Source organism: Podarcis filfolensis (assembly GCF_964270895.1).
Source record: "Podarcis filfolensis genome assembly, chromosome: 2".
NCBI classification, from domain to species: Eukaryota; Metazoa; Chordata; class Lepidosauria; order Squamata; family Lacertidae; genus Podarcis; species Podarcis filfolensis.
The window spans coordinates 8186124-8202389 of record NC_139605.1 but is presented as its reverse complement, the minus strand read 5'-3'; the positions used below and the strand labels follow the sequence as shown (position 1 = coordinate 8202389).

At 49.7% G+C, this 16266-nt stretch overlaps 2 protein-coding genes across 4 annotated transcripts in view; one reads left to right on the top strand and one right to left on the bottom strand.

Moving 5' to 3' along the window:
• LOC310756746 (uncharacterized protein) overlaps positions 1–16266 on the top strand; it is a 1375527-nt gene that overhangs the window by 846557 nt on the left and 512704 nt on the right. The gene's annotated exons all lie outside the window — the stretch shown is intronic.
• Positions 1245–12944, bottom strand: LOC310756626 (uncharacterized protein). Of its 3 annotated transcripts, none has more exons than XM_083601024.1 (5): positions 12431–12944; positions 9311–9579; positions 7467–7852; positions 6367–6505; positions 1245–3862 (listed from the first exon to the last, which is right to left on the bottom strand). In XM_083601024.1, exons 2-5 carry the CDS (start codon positions 9558–9560, stop codon positions 2523–2525), a joined length of 2115 nt encoding a protein of 704 aa, XP_083457150.1. In that variant the 5' UTR covers positions 9561–9579; positions 12431–12944; the 3' UTR covers positions 1245–2522. The 3 variants fall into 3 exon arrangements, with proteins under 3 accessions (XP_083457150.1, XP_083457151.1, XP_083457149.1); XM_083601025.1 differs by having other exon boundaries at positions 12435–12944; XM_083601023.1 differs by lacking the exon at positions 12431–12944 and adding an exon at positions 12197–12424 and having other exon boundaries at positions 2309–3862.

The window sequence follows — 16266 nt, the reverse complement described above, 5'->3', positions numbered from 1 at the left end:
TTCCTCATAAACAATGGCCACCTGCCCCACACCTGACATTGTATGTGGGGCAGCTGCCACCGTTACTACGAATAACCACTTGGGAGTGTAAAATGAACTCCGAGGGGCTTTCATTGAAGGATTAAGTTTATGTCCCTCTGTTCATCTATATATTTTCCTCTCAACAACCCTGTCAGGTAGGCCAGGCTGAGAGAGAGCGACCGGCCCAAGGACTCCCAGTGAGCCTCATGGCTGAATAGGGGTTTGAACCCTGGCCTCACAGGTCCTGGCTCAACCCTCTGACTTCTGGACCAGTGTTTCTCAAACAGTAGGCCTCAGGCCCACAGCCTTCCACGTGCCTCCTCAGTGACGCACCTGGCCCCATAGCCAGCCCACGGCCATTTAGTTTGACAATGCCAGCACCTGCAACTCCTTGCATACTGAGCAGAGGAGAGCAGGGAAAGAAGCGGAGGAATTTTCTGTGGAAAAATAACATGCTGGGGAAATTTATGCCCCGGTGTCCAGTCTCCGCTTGGAGCAGAGGGCCACAAGGGACATTGATGGCCACCAACCTGACTGGCTTTAAAAGGTGGCTAAACGAAACCATGGCTACTGGCCACAAAGACTATGCTCTGCCTCAACAGTTAAGAGGCAACATACACTACTGAATATCAGTTGCTGGAAAGTGCTGATGCACTCAGGTCCCGCTTAATAATAAACAAACAACTATCTGACTTTTAGAAGACATCTGAAGGCAGCCCTGTTTAGGGAAGTTTTTAATGTTTGATGTTTTATCGCTTTTTATTATTAATAATATTCTGCTGGGAGCCACCCAGAGTGGCTGGGGAAACCCAGCCAGATGGGCAGGGTATAAATAATAATAATAATAATAATAATAATAATAATTATTATTATTATTATTATTATTATTATTATTATTATTATTATTAGACTTCCCACTGGGGAATCTGGACTTGACGGGTCCCTGGCCTGATCCACTTCGTATGTTCTTAAAATGTAGATGCAATAATGTGGGAGGGTCAGGAACAAACTGATAAAGGATGATGTGTGGACAGTCCAGTATAAATCCATGCCAATTGCACTGTTATTGGCAGGCTGCAGACGCACGTTGAATGTGTCAGGTTGCAGAATGCCCCTGTGATAAAAGAGCAGTCTGTGTGGAATCGAGGTTTCTCATAATGCTCAACTGAAATTTCCTCGCCGGTAAGATCTAACCCTGTGTCTGGGGGCATCAGAGATCAACCTTCGCCCTCTTCTGTCTTAGTTTTTATTGCCTTACAAGTCACCAACAGCTGAGTACCAACATGCCATACACAGTCCTTTATATCTTTAGTTTCCCCCCCTCCAACCCACCCCTAAGATCCCCAAATCCTACAATATCGCCCATTGGGAATATCGGGGTGGTGGTACAAGGAAAAGGGAATTCTATTTGGGAGAATGCGGATTCGAATGCTTGAGAGCAAATATAAACCAGAGGCAGAAAATCACAGGTTCAAAATCCCTAGCATCTTCCGGGGAGGCAGGAGGAGAACCCCCACTGAAACTTCTCAGAGAGCGGCTGCCAGTCAGTGTAGACAGTCTTGAGCTAAGTAGACCAATGGTCTGGCCCAGGATGCGGCCGCTTCCTCTATCCTAATTAAGGTGAACGTCGGGAGATTCAGGAGAGACGAAAAGAGGTACTTGGTCACACAGCACAGAGTTCAGCTATGACATCTGCTCCCATAGGAGGCCAGATTTGGACGGCTTTAAAATGGGGCGACACAAATTCATGGACGACATGTCTAGAGGCTGTCTCTGAACGGCAGCCGCTGGAATGAGTGCTGCTGAAAGCGGGGCATTTACTTGACCGAGACCCCTTGCCCGTAGGATTCACTGTGGTACCTCGGTTTTCAAACATAATCCGTTTTGGAAGACAGTTCAAGTTCTGAAACTAAAAGCCGAAAACTCAATAGCCGACAGCTAGGCCTCAGGATGGGACCTCAAATAGGGACGCGGGTGGCGCTGTGGGTTAAACCGCAGAGCCTAGGACTTGCCAATCAGAAGGTCGGCGGTTCAAAACCCCGTGATGGGGTGAGCTCCCGTTGCTCGGTCCCTGCTCCTGCCAACCTAGCAGTTCGAAAGCACGTCAAAGTGCAAGTAGATAAATAGGTACCACTCTGCCTGGAAGGCAAATGGCGTTTCCGTTCGCTGCTCTGGTTCGCCAGAAGCGGCTTAATCATGCTGGCCACATGACCCAGAAGCTGTACGCCGGCTCCCTCGGCCTATAAAGCGAGATAAGTGCCGCAACCCCAGAGTTGGCCACGACTGGACCTAATGGTCAGTGGTCCATTTACCTTTACCTTTTTAGGCCTCAGGATCTTGCACTTAGCGGAAGCTGCATGGTATGTTCGACTTCCGAGGCATGTTAGAAAACCCCAAGCATTTACTTCTGGGTTTGCGGCGTTTGAAAACCAATTGTTTGTCAACGGAGACGTTCAAAAACCGAGGCCCCGATGGATTTCCGGCGGCCCTCCCAGAGGACCCTATGCTTTCTCCCCGCTGTGGGTTCTCGCGTGCGCCATGAGGTTTGAGCTGGAGCTGAAGCTCTTCCCGCAGTCCACGCACAGGTAGGGCTTCTCCCCCGTGTGGATCCTCTGGTGGCCGATGAGGTGCGACTTCTGGCTGAAGCTCTTGCCACAGTCGGAGCACTTGAAGGGCCGCACGCCGGTGTGCGTCCTCTCGTGCGTGTTGAGGTTGGAGCTGACGCTGAAGCCTTTGCCGCAGTGCAGGCAGACGTAGGGCTTCTCGCCCGTGTGGGTCCTCTGGTGGCTGGTGAGGTGCTGCTTCTGGCTGAAGCTCTTCCCGCAGTCGGCGCACTTGTACGGCTTGTGCCCCGTGTGGATCCTCTCGTGCGCCACCAGGTCGGAGTTCATGCAGAAGCTCTTCCCGCACACCAAGCACTTGAAGAGCTTCTCCCCCGTGTGGATCCTCTGGTGCCGGTTCAGGTGCGACCTCCCACTGAAGGTTTTCCCGCAGTCCAGGCACTTGTGCGCCTTCTCGCTGCAGTGCATCCTCTGGTGCCCGTGGAGGTGCGAGCCCCGGCTGAAGATCTTCCCGCACTCGCCGCACGTGAAAGGTTTCTCTCCCGCGTGGGCCCGCCGACGGGCGGCGAGCTGCGAGCTCTGGCCGAAGCTCCTCTCACAATCCAAGCACTGGTAGGGCTTCTCGCCTGTGTGCCGGGTCAGATCCGAGTGGGTGCCGAAGCTTTTCCCGCAGCGCAAGCACTCGAAGGGCTCGCCCCCGACGTGGGTCCGCAGGTGGCTGGCGAAGGAGTGGTTGCTGCGGAAGCTCTTCCCACATTTGAAGCACTCGTACGGCTTCCCCCCAGCGTGGCTCCGCAAGTGCCAGGCAAAATGGGAGCTCGTGTCAAAGCTTTCCCCGCAGTGCAGGCAGGGATAGGACTTCTCTCCTGCGTGCGCCGTCCTCTCGTGGGCAACCAGCCCAAATCTCGGTGCAAAGGTTTTCGAGCACACCACGCAACTGTGCGGTTTCTCTCCCGCGTGGATCCTCTGGTGGCAAATGTGACCAAGGGTCTTCTCGCCCAGAACGCATGAACGTTCTTCTTCGGGCTGGAGGATCTCCTCCTCTTCACTTCCGCCAAGATCCTCGTCACCTCCCCAAGGAGGAAGGGAGCTGCCTGGTCGTTTTCCAGGGTGGGTCTTCCGTTCTGAGTCAGGCTGATGAGCAGAAATGCCTCCATTCTCCTCGCACCAGGAAAGTCTTTCTCTGGACAAACCCTGCGGTTCCATTTGCTCAGGGGCCCCCAGACACGGCTTTTCTTCCTTCTCTTCTTCCTCATCGTCATGAGCCCAACCGAAACCAGCTGAAACACATAAAACAGGCAAACCAATAATAATAATAATAATAATAATAATTTATTTATACTCCGCCCATCTGGGGGGCTTTCAACAGAACACTAAAATACAATAACCTATTAAACATTAAAAGCTTCCCTAAACAGGGCTGCCTTCAGATGTCTTCTAAAAGACTGGTAGTTGTTGTTCTCTTTGACATCTGGTGGGAGGGCGTTCCACAGGGCGGGCGCCACTACCGAGAAGGCCCTCTGCCTGCTTCCCTGTAACTTGGCTTCTCGCAGCGAGGGAACCGCCAGAAGGCCCTCGGCGCTGGATCTCAGTGTCCGGGCAGAACGATGGGGGTGGAGATGTTCCTGGACCGAGGCCATTTTATTATTATTATTATTATTATTATTATTAATTGGGTTTATATACAGCTCTGTACCCGGAGGTCTCGGGGCAGTTCACAGAAAAGACCACAACATATAAGAGCAGAATAAAAACAACAACCCAATAACGCCCCCCCAGAAAAGAGCCACATTTTTAAAGGGTATAGGATGTCAAACAGATCAACCAAAGGCCTGGTTAAAAAGAAACGTTTTTGCCTGGCGCCTGAAGGTGTATAATGAAGGCGACAGGTGAACTTTCCGGGGGAGAGCATTCCACAGACAGGAAGCCACTGCAGAGAAGGCCCTGCTCTCGCGTTGCCACCCTCTGAACCTCTCAAGGAGGAGGCACACGAAGAAGGGCCTCAGAAGATGATCTCAGGGTCTGGGTAGTGTCATATGGAAAGAGGCGGTCCTTGAGGTGTTGTGGTCCTGAGTCGTTTAAGGCTTTATAGGTCAAAACCAGCACTTTGAATTGGGCCCGGAAACTCATTGGTAGCCAGTGCAGTCGGACCAGGATCAGTGTAATATGCTCAAACCTAATGTTAGGGCATGACCCAAAATTCTTTGCAAAGTACAAAACAAATGACAAAATCCTGCATCGAGTGCAAATGAAACCCATACTTCCTTATGGACTAGCCACTTGCCGTTGTTATTTATTTTAAACAAAAAGGGGAAAAACCACACACATTATTCAGGTTCACAAATTCTGCACCTCTTTTGGCCCTATACGGCTCAGCGCTGCAGTTCTTCAAGATGGCCTCTCCCCATGTGAACCAGCCCAGACCTGGCAGTCTTCATCAGAGGCCCTTCTCTTTGGCCCACCAAAAAGAGGCCACACAATAACAAGGTTTTTTGGGGCAACCTGCTTGGATACCGCAATGTCATTAGAAACAGCAAAGGAGATTGTGGCAAATATAAACACAATAAAAGCCAAGTATGAAATGTAAAGCCACTGTTATGGAAATGATTATTCTTCTTAACCATCTGCATTAGTCTAGCAATATTAAAAAAAAAACAAGTGTCAAGAAACATTTAGCAGGTAATGAAGATGCCTACAGAATTTCTGTTGGATTCAGAATAGCTGAGCAAATACCACCGAAGGTTGGTATTTGATGTCCCCCCCAAAAAAATTCATAGTCGAGCTTGGTCTTAAAGATTCAGGTATCCTGGGCACAAGTTTTTCAGGGATTTGTAAATGAATACAAGGATCTTCAACCTGGCTCAATAGCTGGTAGGCAACGGATGCAGATGTTTTAACAGTGGTATCACATATTTCTTGGCCATCTGGTTCTCCCTCCCCACTCAGCAGCAGTCTAGCCACCACATTCTGTGTTAGCTGGAGTTTCCAGACCAGGCGCACTTGGCAAAACCAGGCCCAGATTGCGAAACTGCTCTAGGAATGGGGAAGGGAAATGGGTTTGAGACGTCACAGGTGCCAGCCAATCCATGCTATGCACAGCCCACTTCTACTATAATAAATAATATTTTTTTCCATACCCTGCCCTTCCCGGTTCAAAAACCAGGCTCAGGGCAGCTAACAACAAATTTAAAACACTTAATTATAAAAGCAGCATAAAATACAGTATAAAAACATAAATAACAATAAAAATCAAAAATCAATTTAGGGGAAATAAGTATTAGATAATCCCCAGGGCTAGCTGGCTGAATTGGTCCTACTTGGGCCAGTGAGGAGGCCAGGGAAGAATTAACTGTGAGGTCTCAGAGCAGGTGATCTTCATAAAAGGGGAGGGAGAGGGAAGAGAAGGGAAATAAAAGATCAGGCTGAATTCAAATTAAAGGCCAGGCGGAATAGCTCTGTCTTACAGGCCTGATGAAAGGAGGTTAAATCCTGCAGGGCCCTGGTCTCATGGGACAGAGCATTCTACCAGGGCGGAGCCATCACTGAAAAGGCCCTGGCCCTGGTGGAGGATAGTCTGACTTCCTTAGGGCCCAGGACCTCTAAACTATGGTTATTCAGGGACCTTAAGGTCCTCTGCGGGGCAGACCAGGAGAGGCGCTCCTGTAGATACGAGGGCCCTAAGCCATGCTCAACAGTGTTTGAAAAGAGTGGCACGAGGGCATATCCAGAGCCACCCCACCACTCAGGCTATGCCAGAAGAGGGACGACACAAAGGAATCCTCACCCCCAGTTTCGGTGCCTTCGTCGTTGTCCTCCTCCTCCTCCTCCTCTTGCTTAGGTTCCCTGAAAAGCTGTTTTGCTTCAATACCCAACGGAGCTCCATCTGATTCCGGGAGACTGGCAGACACCTGATGAAGCAGCACCTGAAAGCAGACGGATTTAAGTCAGAATCCAAAGCCGGGCATTGGTCCATCTAGTTCAGTAGTGCCTGCACTGACTGGCAGCAGCTCTCCAGGGTTTCACATGGCCTCTCTCCCAGCCTTACCTGAAAATGTTGGGGACTGAATAGAAACAGTGTCCATGCAAAACAGGTGCTCTACTGCTGAGCTGTGGGCTCCCCTGCAAAGGACTAGGAACATGCGAAGCTGTGTCATACCAAGGGAGACCATCTAACACAGTGTTGTCTACACTGACTGGCAACAATTCTCCACCGTTTCAGGCAGGGGACATTACCTGAAGGCTTAGGATTGAACCTGGGACTTTCTGCACGCAAATTACCGTATTTTTTGCTCTATAGGATGCACCAGACAATAAGACGCACCTAGTTTGGGGGGGAGGAAGCTAGAACTCCCTGTTCTGGCTTCTGGCTTAGCCGCGCAGCCTGCATTCGCTCCATAAGACGCACACACATTTTCCCTTACTTTCTGGGAGGGAAAAAGTGTGTCTTATAGAGCGAAAAATACGGTAGATGCCCTACCACCACTGTTGTGACGTGGGGTTTGTGATTTCAGCTCTCTTGACATAATATGCTGGAGACAGTTCTGTAGTAACGCTTCTTTATTAAAGCAAACAAGACTGAGAACTGAGGAGGGGAGAGCTACATTTATAGGGACAGGGAACTAGCTAGAAAGGATACATTTTGGAGGGAACAATATCAGGCAATCACAGTCCTGCCTTTTGGAGGAAACCAATAAGACAGAGGATCCAAATACAGCAGCTTAAATGAACCAATAGTAGCTGTACCCTCTGGAACCAAAAGGCAGTTACTTTACCCTAATGCAAATACAGACAACAATAATACAGATATAAAATCCTTTGACTCAATACACAACAACCACGCTAAGGTATCACTGGTGTCTTGCTCCCTCCTGATCTCATCCTCACCTCTTTTCCTTGTCTCTCCTCCGCCTCTTCCCGCCTCAGGAGGAAATCCTCGGCCAGGGCCACCGCCTGGGAGCAGGTCTCTGGTGTGCCTTCCCTGACCCAGCTCTGGATCTCCAGAGGCAGGATGGCCAGGAACTGCTCCAGGATCAGCAGCTCCAGGATCTGCCCCTTGGTGTTCCTCTCTGGCTTCAGCCAGTGCCGGCAAAGTTCCCAGAGTTGCCGGCACGCCTCCCTCGGCCCCTCTGCCTCCCGGTAGAGGAAGGCCCGGAAACACTGGCGGTAGGCCTCTGCCTCCAGGGCATCCGACTCGCAAAAGGCCTCTTCCTTCACTGGCACCCGTTCTCCATCGCGGCTCTCATAGGCTTGCAGAGATGCTCTGTCAACATCTAGTCCAACAAGGAGAGAAGTATTTACAAGTCTTACCTTGGTTTTCGAACAGCTTATGTCAGGGGACTGCCATCGGAACAGGGGAGGGAGGCAGGGGGGCTGTTGGGATACAGAGAGCCTCCAAAATTCCTGAGGAGCAGTTCCTCTTCCAGCGGTGGGGAAAGCCACACCTCCAGTGGAGAAGAGAGGGAAGGGGACGGCCAAGCAAGGAAAGGACTCAAGGATGCTGCTGAGAGCCCCAGCGCCTCACCTAGCCAGGCTGGCCAGGAGGGATGCATGCCCCTTCCGTAGCCCAGCTTGCACAGAGGGGTGAAACGCAAGGAGGGGAGGAGGAGGTTTGGGGTGCCTAAGTTCTTATGTTGGGGGAGAAAAGGGAAGGGGCCACTCCCGGATTCTGCAAGTGACTAAGACGGACATGAACTTTGTGGATCTGCACTGTAAATAGTTTGCACAATAAAGCCTGTAAAAGACAGGTCGGAGTCCTGCCTGGTTACTCACGAGCAACCACCGCAAGCATCTGACAGCTTAGTTCTCAAACGTTTTGGCTCCCGAACGCCGCAACCCTGGAAGTGACTGTTCCAGTTTGCAAACTGTTTTTGGAAGCCGAACGTCCGGCGGGGCTTCTGACTGGCTGCAGGAGCTTCTTTTTGACTTCCAAGGTACGACTGTGTTTGTTAGCTGTTATTCTAGCCCCAATAAGTAGACACGTATGGCAGACACTCGTTTATCTGGAAACCTGTCAAAATGGAAGTTTCCGGAAAGAGCAGAGAGCGGGCACCCATCATATCTTGACAATAATGCTGCTCCACAGAACAGGGGCATCCACGCTAAAAGCCCCGCGTCACGGTGGAAAAGGTTTCTGAGACCTTTGGGTGTTGGAAGGGGAAGCTGCCCCACAGATCACAGTGATCTGCTTTGTAGATAAAACAGCAGTGCAGAGGTGGGGCGGGGGGCTGGACTAGATGACCCCTGGGGTCCCTTCCAACTCTACAATAAGTAGCTCTTGAAAGACCTACACTGGCTCCCAGTACATTTCCGAGCACAATTCAAAGTTTTGGTGCTGACCTTTAAAGCCCTAAACGGCCTCAGCCCAGTAGACCTGAAGGAGCGCCTCCACCCCCATCGCTCTGCCCGGACACTGAGGTCCAGCTCCGAGGGCCTTCTGGCGGTTCCCTCATTGCAAGAAGCCAAGTTACAGGGAACCAGGCAGAGGGCCTTCTTGGTAGTGGCACCCGCCCTGTGGAACGCCCTCCCACCAGATGTCAAAGAGAAGAACATTTTTAGAAGACATCTGAAGGTAGCCCTGTTTATAGAAGCTTTTAATGTTTAATAGGTTGTTGTATTTTAGTGTTCTGTTGGAAGCCGCCCAGAGTGGCTGGGGAAACCCAGTCAAATGGGTGGGGTATAAATAATAAATTATTATTATTATTATTATTGACGTTGAACTGGGCACTTACCGGTAGTATACATCTGCTCCGAATCCCCTTTGAGGCCTGGAGCGCACCCCGCCTGTTGCTTTTTCCCAGCCCCCTCAATGGGAGCGTCTGCCTCGTCCCACGGCGCGTCCGGGTTTCCGAGCCTCCCATCAGAGATCTGCACGACCGTCAAGAATTCGGGCGACCCCCAACCTTCGTCGGGCTCCTGCTTCACCCGGCACTGTATCCCTGCGGACTGGAACAGGAAGCTCTGAGAGGGCGGCTCCATCATGCTCAACGGCCCTTTCGTCCTGCCAACAGATCGAGAACAGGGCCGCAATGAAAAGGAAAACATTCCAAAATTTGAGAAAGTAGAAAGCTTTGAATCCAAGCTTTGTTTTCCAAAACGTTCAGATTTCTGAGAATGCGTTAGTGTCAAGCCTACAGCACAATCCTATGCATGTCCGGCCTGAGATGTATAAAATTATACTGCGCTGTGTGGAGGTTTCTCCCCTCTCTTAGAGAACAATGGAACCCAACGGGATCAACCGATGAAGCTGAATGGTGAGAAATTCAGGATGAAAAGGAAAGACTTGGAGATTTTAAATGTTTGATGTTTTGTCATGTTTCTAATTTTTTGTTGGGAGCCACCCAGAGTGGCAAGGTATAAATAATAAATCGTTGTTGTTGTTACCATTCCTGCATTGCAGGGGGTTGCATTTGATGAACCTCAGGCTCCCTTCCAGCTCTACAATTATATGATTCTATGACATCTTCAAGGGACGCGGGTGGCGCTGTGGGTTAAACCACAGAGCCTAGGACTTGCCGATCAGAAGGTCAGTGGTTCGAATCCCCACGACAGGGTGAGCTCCCGTTGTTCGGTCCCTGCTCCTGCCAACCTAGCAGTTCGAAAGCACATCAAAGTGCAAGTAGATAAATAGGTACCGCTCCGGCGGGAAGGTAAACGGCGTTTCCGTGCGCTGCTCTGGTTTGCCAGAAGCGGCTTAGTCCTGCTGGCCACATGACCCGGAAGCTGTACGTCGGCTCCCTCGGCCAGTAAAGCGAGATGAGCGCCGCAACCCCAGAGTCGTCCGCGAATGGGCCTAATGGTCAGGGGTCCCTTTACCTTTATGACATCTTTACAAAGGAAGACTAAATATGCCTACTAGTCACAATGGCAATTTTGACCCTCCACTCCAGGAGGGAGTAATTGCTTCTGATTGATGGCTCCTGGGAATTTTGGGCAGGAAGAGCTGTGCTGTTGCATTCAGGTCCTCCTTGTTTCCTCCAAGGACTCATCCACACCTCCGCTTGTGCCTAAAAACCATGAGACTGATAATTGCCAGTGGGGGGGGGACCCTTTAGAACTGCAGTTGGAAGGAACCCCCGAGGGTCATCTAGTCCAACCCTCTGCAATGCAGGAATCTTTTGCCCAACGTGGGACTCGAACCCATGACCCTGAGATTAAGTTTCCTGTAACAACCACAACAACAAGTTATTTATACCCCACCCATCTGGCTGGGTTTCCCCAGGCACTCTGGCGGCTCCCAACAGAATATTAAAAACACAACAAAACATCAAACATTAAGAACTTCCCTAAACAGGGCTGCCTTCAGATGTCTTCTAAAAGTCAGATAGTTGTTTATTTCCTTGACATCTGATGGGAGGGCGTTCCACAGGGTAGATGCTACTACTGAGAAGGCCCTCTGCCTGGTTCCCTGTAACCTCACTTCTCGCCAGAAGGCCCTCAGAGCTGGACCTCAGTGTCTGGGCTGAACGATGGGGGTATACTGGGCCGAGGCCGTTTAGGGCAGGGGTCAGCAAACTTTTTCAGCAGGGGGCCGGTCCACTGTCCCTCAGACCTTGTGAGGGGCTGGACTATATTTTGAAAAAAAATAATGAACGAATTCCTATGCCCCTCAAATAACCCAGAGATGGAATTTGAAATAAAAGGACACATTCTACTCATGTAAAAACACGCTGATGGTTTAGGTCATTAAAGGTCAGCACCAACACTTTGAATTGGGTTCAGAAACGGCCTGGGAGCCAATGTAGGTCTTTTAGGACCAGTGTTTTATAGTCTTGGTGGCCGCTCCCAGTCACCAGTCTAGCTGCCGCATTCTGGATTAGTTGTAGTTTCCAGGTCACCTTCAAAGGTAGCCCCATGTAGAGTGCATTGCAGTAGTCCAAGGGGGAGATACCTAGAGCATGCACCACTCTGGTGAGACAGTCCGCAGGCAGGTAGGGTCTCAGCCTGCATACCAGATGGAGCTGGTAGACAGCTGCCCTGGACACAGAACTGACCTGCACCTCTATGGACAGCTGTGAGTCCAGAATGACTCCCAGGCTGCGCACCTGGTCCTTCAGAGGCACAGTTAGCCCATTCAGGACCAGGAGCCCCCCATACCTGCCTGCCCCCTGTCCCCCCAAACAGTACGATTGAGCTTTCCTCACTGAGCTATCCTCATACCTCCACCCTTTCTCCACCTTCTTCATCATTTTAGGCTTGCTCACACATTACACTAAAGGCAGGTACATGTTGCCTCTACACGTGTGTTTGCATGTAAGAGATCACACGTGTCAATTTGTACACTTTAACTGCACTGATTGCACATACATGTGTATATGTGGACAATATCTGCCATTGGTATAAACAAGTGCACAGATAGTACACTGCTTTAATGTAATGTGTGAACGTTATAAACCTGCATCGCCTAAGAAGCCCCAGGTTGCATCTTGCAAAGAATTTATAACTGGTTTTTCAAACTTCCATTCATTTCTTTAAATACAGGGTTCTAAAACGCCAATCGGAACATTTTAAAATACACGTGCAAAACAATCGGCGAGAAATAATCAAATTGATCCGAAACCCAGCACAGCGTTTCAGGACAAGGAGAGAGCGGATTTTCAAAAGATGGGATGCAAAACGTCAGAACTGATGGGAGGGCAACTAGGGGAATTCAATCCAGGCTGTTCGTTCAAAAAAATCAAAAGGTCTGCAAGGTTGTTCTAGAAGCTAGGGAGGCTGCAGATCTTCCTCATAAATAACAATACTAATAATAAATTATCCGGGGGCCCCAACCCAACACCTCCAGCCTTGCAAATCGCTCATCAGCTCCTGCGAAATGCAAAATATAGGTCTATAGATATGTGCATAGCTACCTGCCTCTCTCACCGCCTCTGCTGTTCCTGGGTCGCTATTTGGAAAAAGGAAAAAAAAAAGGAAATCCAAAATACATGCACACACGCAAATACGCCCCCCTCCCCAATGCACACACACAAAAAGAAGGCTGGGCAGGAAGTAACAGCCTGCTCTGTAGGAGAGCCCCCACTCCTTCCCCAATTTCTGGGCCTCTCTAGGAATCTCAGCTCGGATGTTTAACCCTTCCATTCCTGCTGGACAAGCAGATCAGTGCTGAGCTGCTCAGAGATTGCCACCTTTCCTGTTTCCCCCTTCTGACAGGGCTCCTGTGCCTTCGGCAGCAGAGTTGCCAGCTCGCTCGCCGCCCCCTGCTCCTGTGCATTTAGCAGATGAGCTGGAGCCAGGTGACAACAGAGTGGCCCAATTTCCTTTCCTTCTTCCCCTGCTCCTTGGGAGACGAGAAGGTTGCCAACTGTTTCTCCCTGCTCCTGTGCATTTAGCAGCTGCCTCGCATTCGATTATTGCAATCGTTGTTGTTTGGTTAAAATAAAATAATTAATAATAATAATAATAATAATAATAATAATAATAATTTATTTATACCCTGCCCATCTGGCTGGGCTTCCCCAGCCACTCTGGGCGGCTTCCAACAAAATATTAAAATACAATAACCTATTAAACATTTAAAGCTTCGCTAAACAGGGCTGCCTTCAGATGTTTTCTAAAAGTCTGGTAGTTGTTGTTCTCTTTGACATCTGGTGGAAGGGAGTTCCACAGAGCGGGTGCCACTACCGAGAAGGCCCTCTGCCTGGTTCCCTGTAACTTGGCTTCTCGCAGTGAGGGAACCGCCAGAAGGCCCTCGGAGCTGGACCTCAGTATCCGGACAAAATGATGGGGGGGTGGAGACGCTCCTTCAGGTATACTGGACCGAGGCATCATCATCATCATCATCATCATTATTATTATTATTATTATTATTATTCTAAAAGTCTGGTAGTTGTCATTCTCTTTGACATCTGGTGGGAGGGCATTCCACAGGGCAGGTGCCACCACCGAGAAGGCCCTCTGCCTGGTTCCCTGTAACTTGGCTTCTTGCAGGACGCAGGGCAGGTGGGGACAGTTTAAAATTCAGAAATTAAAAACAGCTTGAAACAAATTACAGTCACAGGAATAGGATAGGCCCTGGAAAAAGACACATCTGGGTTGCCAAAGGGCAGGGTAATGAGGTGCCCCAAAGGCCTGGGCGATATATCAATATACAGCCTGACACTGGTAGGAGGAGCATTAAGGTGAGAGCTGGGGCAGTTTCACCCGGTGCCTCGCAGGCAGAGGCCAATGCATCTTGTTGGTTTTTTTTGGCTGGCGATACACTGCGATGTTGGAAAGCTGGTATTGCCTGGCCCTAGTGCCCCAAGCTGCCTAGAGAAGGCCGAGGGAGTTCTGCAAGGTGGCCAGTTTTGCTTGCTGCCCCTTGCTTCTGTGCATCTAATAGCTGCATGGCTCTGTGAGGAGTAAGCCACAGTACCAAGGTTTCTTTTTCGTTTGTGTGTGGCGGGGGTGTGCTTTAAATTTGTGGTGCGTATACGTTGGGTTAAACCACAGAGCCTAGGACTTGCCGATCAGAAGGTCGGCGGTTCGAATCCACACGACAGGGTGAGCTCCCGTTGTTCGGTCCCAGCTCCTGCCCACCTAGCAGTTCGAAAGCAAGTAGATAAATAGGTACTGCTCGGGCAGGAAGGTAAACGGCGTTTCCGTGCGCTGCTCTGGTTCCCCAGAAGCGGCTTAGTCCTGCTGGCCACATGACCCAGAAGCTCCCTCAGCCAATAAAGCAAGATGAGCGCAGCAACCCCAGAGTCGGTCACGACTGGACCTAATGGTCAGGGGTCCCTTTACCTTTTTATACGTATCAAGAACTGTTTCCTGGACTGGGCATTCACAGAACACAAACACGCCTCTGACTTCTGGGACTTGCTGATATGCATGTCATCTCTTAGGAATACTGTATACATTCGATTACAGTGGTACCTTGGTTTACAACCATAATCCGTTCTGGAGGTCCGTTTGTAAACCAAAACAGGTTGTAACCCAAGGCGCGCTTTCGCCAATGGGGCCTCCCAAAAGTATTTGTTCGTAATCCAAAAAAAAAAAGGTGGTTGTAATCCCAAAAAAGTTTGCAAACCAGAACACGCACTTTCGGGTTTGACATGTTTGTAATCCAAAACGTATGCAAACCAGACTGTTTGTAAACCAAGGTACCACTGTGAATCCTTTCTTCCTGTTCCCCTGATCTCATCTCAACTCTGGATTTGTGTTGGGTTATATAATAATAATAAAAGGGACGCGGGTGGCACTGTGGTCTAAACCACAGAGCCTACGATTTGCCGATCAGAAGGTCGGCGGTTCGAATCCCCGCGACAGGGTGAGCTCCTGTTGCTCGGTCCCTGCTCCTGCCAACCTAGCAGTTCGAAAGCACGTCAAAGTGCGAGTAGATAAATAGGTACCGCACCGGTGGGAAGGTAAACGGCGTTTCCGTGCCCTGCTCTGGTTCACCAGAAGCGGCTTAGTCATGGTGGCCACATGACTGGGATGCTGTACGCCAGCTCCCTTGGCCAATAAAGCGAGATGAGCGCCGCAACCCCAGAGTCAGCCACGACTGGACCTAATGGTCAGGGGTCCCTTTACCTTTAAATAACAACAACAACAACAACTTATTATTTATACCCCGTCCATCTGGCTGGGTTTCCCCAACCACTCTTGAGCCTTTCTTCTCCTGAAGATATCCCGCAAGGCAGTGGAGGTTTAGGACCAGAGTTTTCCTTCTAGATGAGCTACCTTCCCCAGGTTGATCAGCCTCAACTTCTCCTCACTTCCCTCTGCAGCACTTGAAAAAACCTCCTTCTTGACCGCTGGACTCACTCCTGGTCTCTCAGTTCAATCTGCCTTGAAGGGGAAGTTCCTAACTCCCTGAGGGTCTGAGACTCATTGGCTAGTTTCCCAGGGTGTGGCTTCTGTTGTATGCTGACAACTTCTAGGAACCAACAGGTGAGGGCTCAGTGCTTGACAAACTATCTTAGAAGGAGCAGAGTGGTAAAAGAGACTTGACCTCCTTGTCTTTGGCTATGATCCTATGGCCACTTACCTGGGAATAGGCCAGACTGAACTCAGCGGGACTTATTTCTGAGTAAACAAATATAGGATTTCACTGTTAATATCCTGTGCAAAGACTTTTTTCAACTTATACTTTAAAAGGAGACATGATCTCCAGTTGTCTTCTCCAGTCCATGGGAGGACTTCAGATTACAGTGGTACCTCAGGTTACATACGCTTCAGGTTACATACTCCGCTAACCCAGAAATAGTGCTTCAGGTTAAGAACTTTGCTTCAGGTTGAGAACAGAAACCGTGCTCCGGCAGCGCGGCGGCAGCGGGAGGCCCCATTAGCTAAAGTGGTGCTTCAGGTTAATAACAGTTTCAGGTTAAGTACAGACCTCTGGAATGAATTAAGTACTTAACCCGAGGTACCACTGTACTCTGAATGTGATCAGCAGGCATCAACACTTTTATTGCTTCAGGGATTTATGCAGTGCAATCCTATGCATGCCTACTCAGAAGTAAATCCAGAGTAAAACTTTAATCTCTCTCACCTTCCCATTACATATTACGATCCCTTTTTACAATTTAAAACACGCACACAAAAATTGCTGGAAGTCTGGGCACTCCTGTTGTGCACAATGTCTTCATGAAGTTAAACCAAGAAATTCTCAAGGCAAACACAAATCAATGGAAACAAAAACCACTTTAAGCTTTCTGGGTAAACACAGACGAAGTCTAAAGAGAAGCCCCTTGTCCATTTCATC

What these genes read in the sequence shown, in the direction of transcription:
- LOC310756626 (XM_083601024.1), bottom strand. Translation starts at nt 9,560, where the DNA reads ATGATGGAGCCGCCCTCTCAGAGCTTCCTGTTCCAGTCCGCAGGGATA. An exon ending in AGGAGAGACAAGGAAAAGAG is followed by an intron (nt 6,506 to 7,466) that starts GTGAGGATGAGA and finishes GTCTGCTTTCAG; the next exon opens with GTGCTGCTTCATCAGGTGTC. An exon ending in CGAAGGCACCGAAACTGGGG is followed by an intron (nt 3,863 to 6,366) that starts GTGAGGATTCCT and finishes TATGTGTTTCAG; the next exon opens with CTGGTTTCGGTTGGGCTCAT.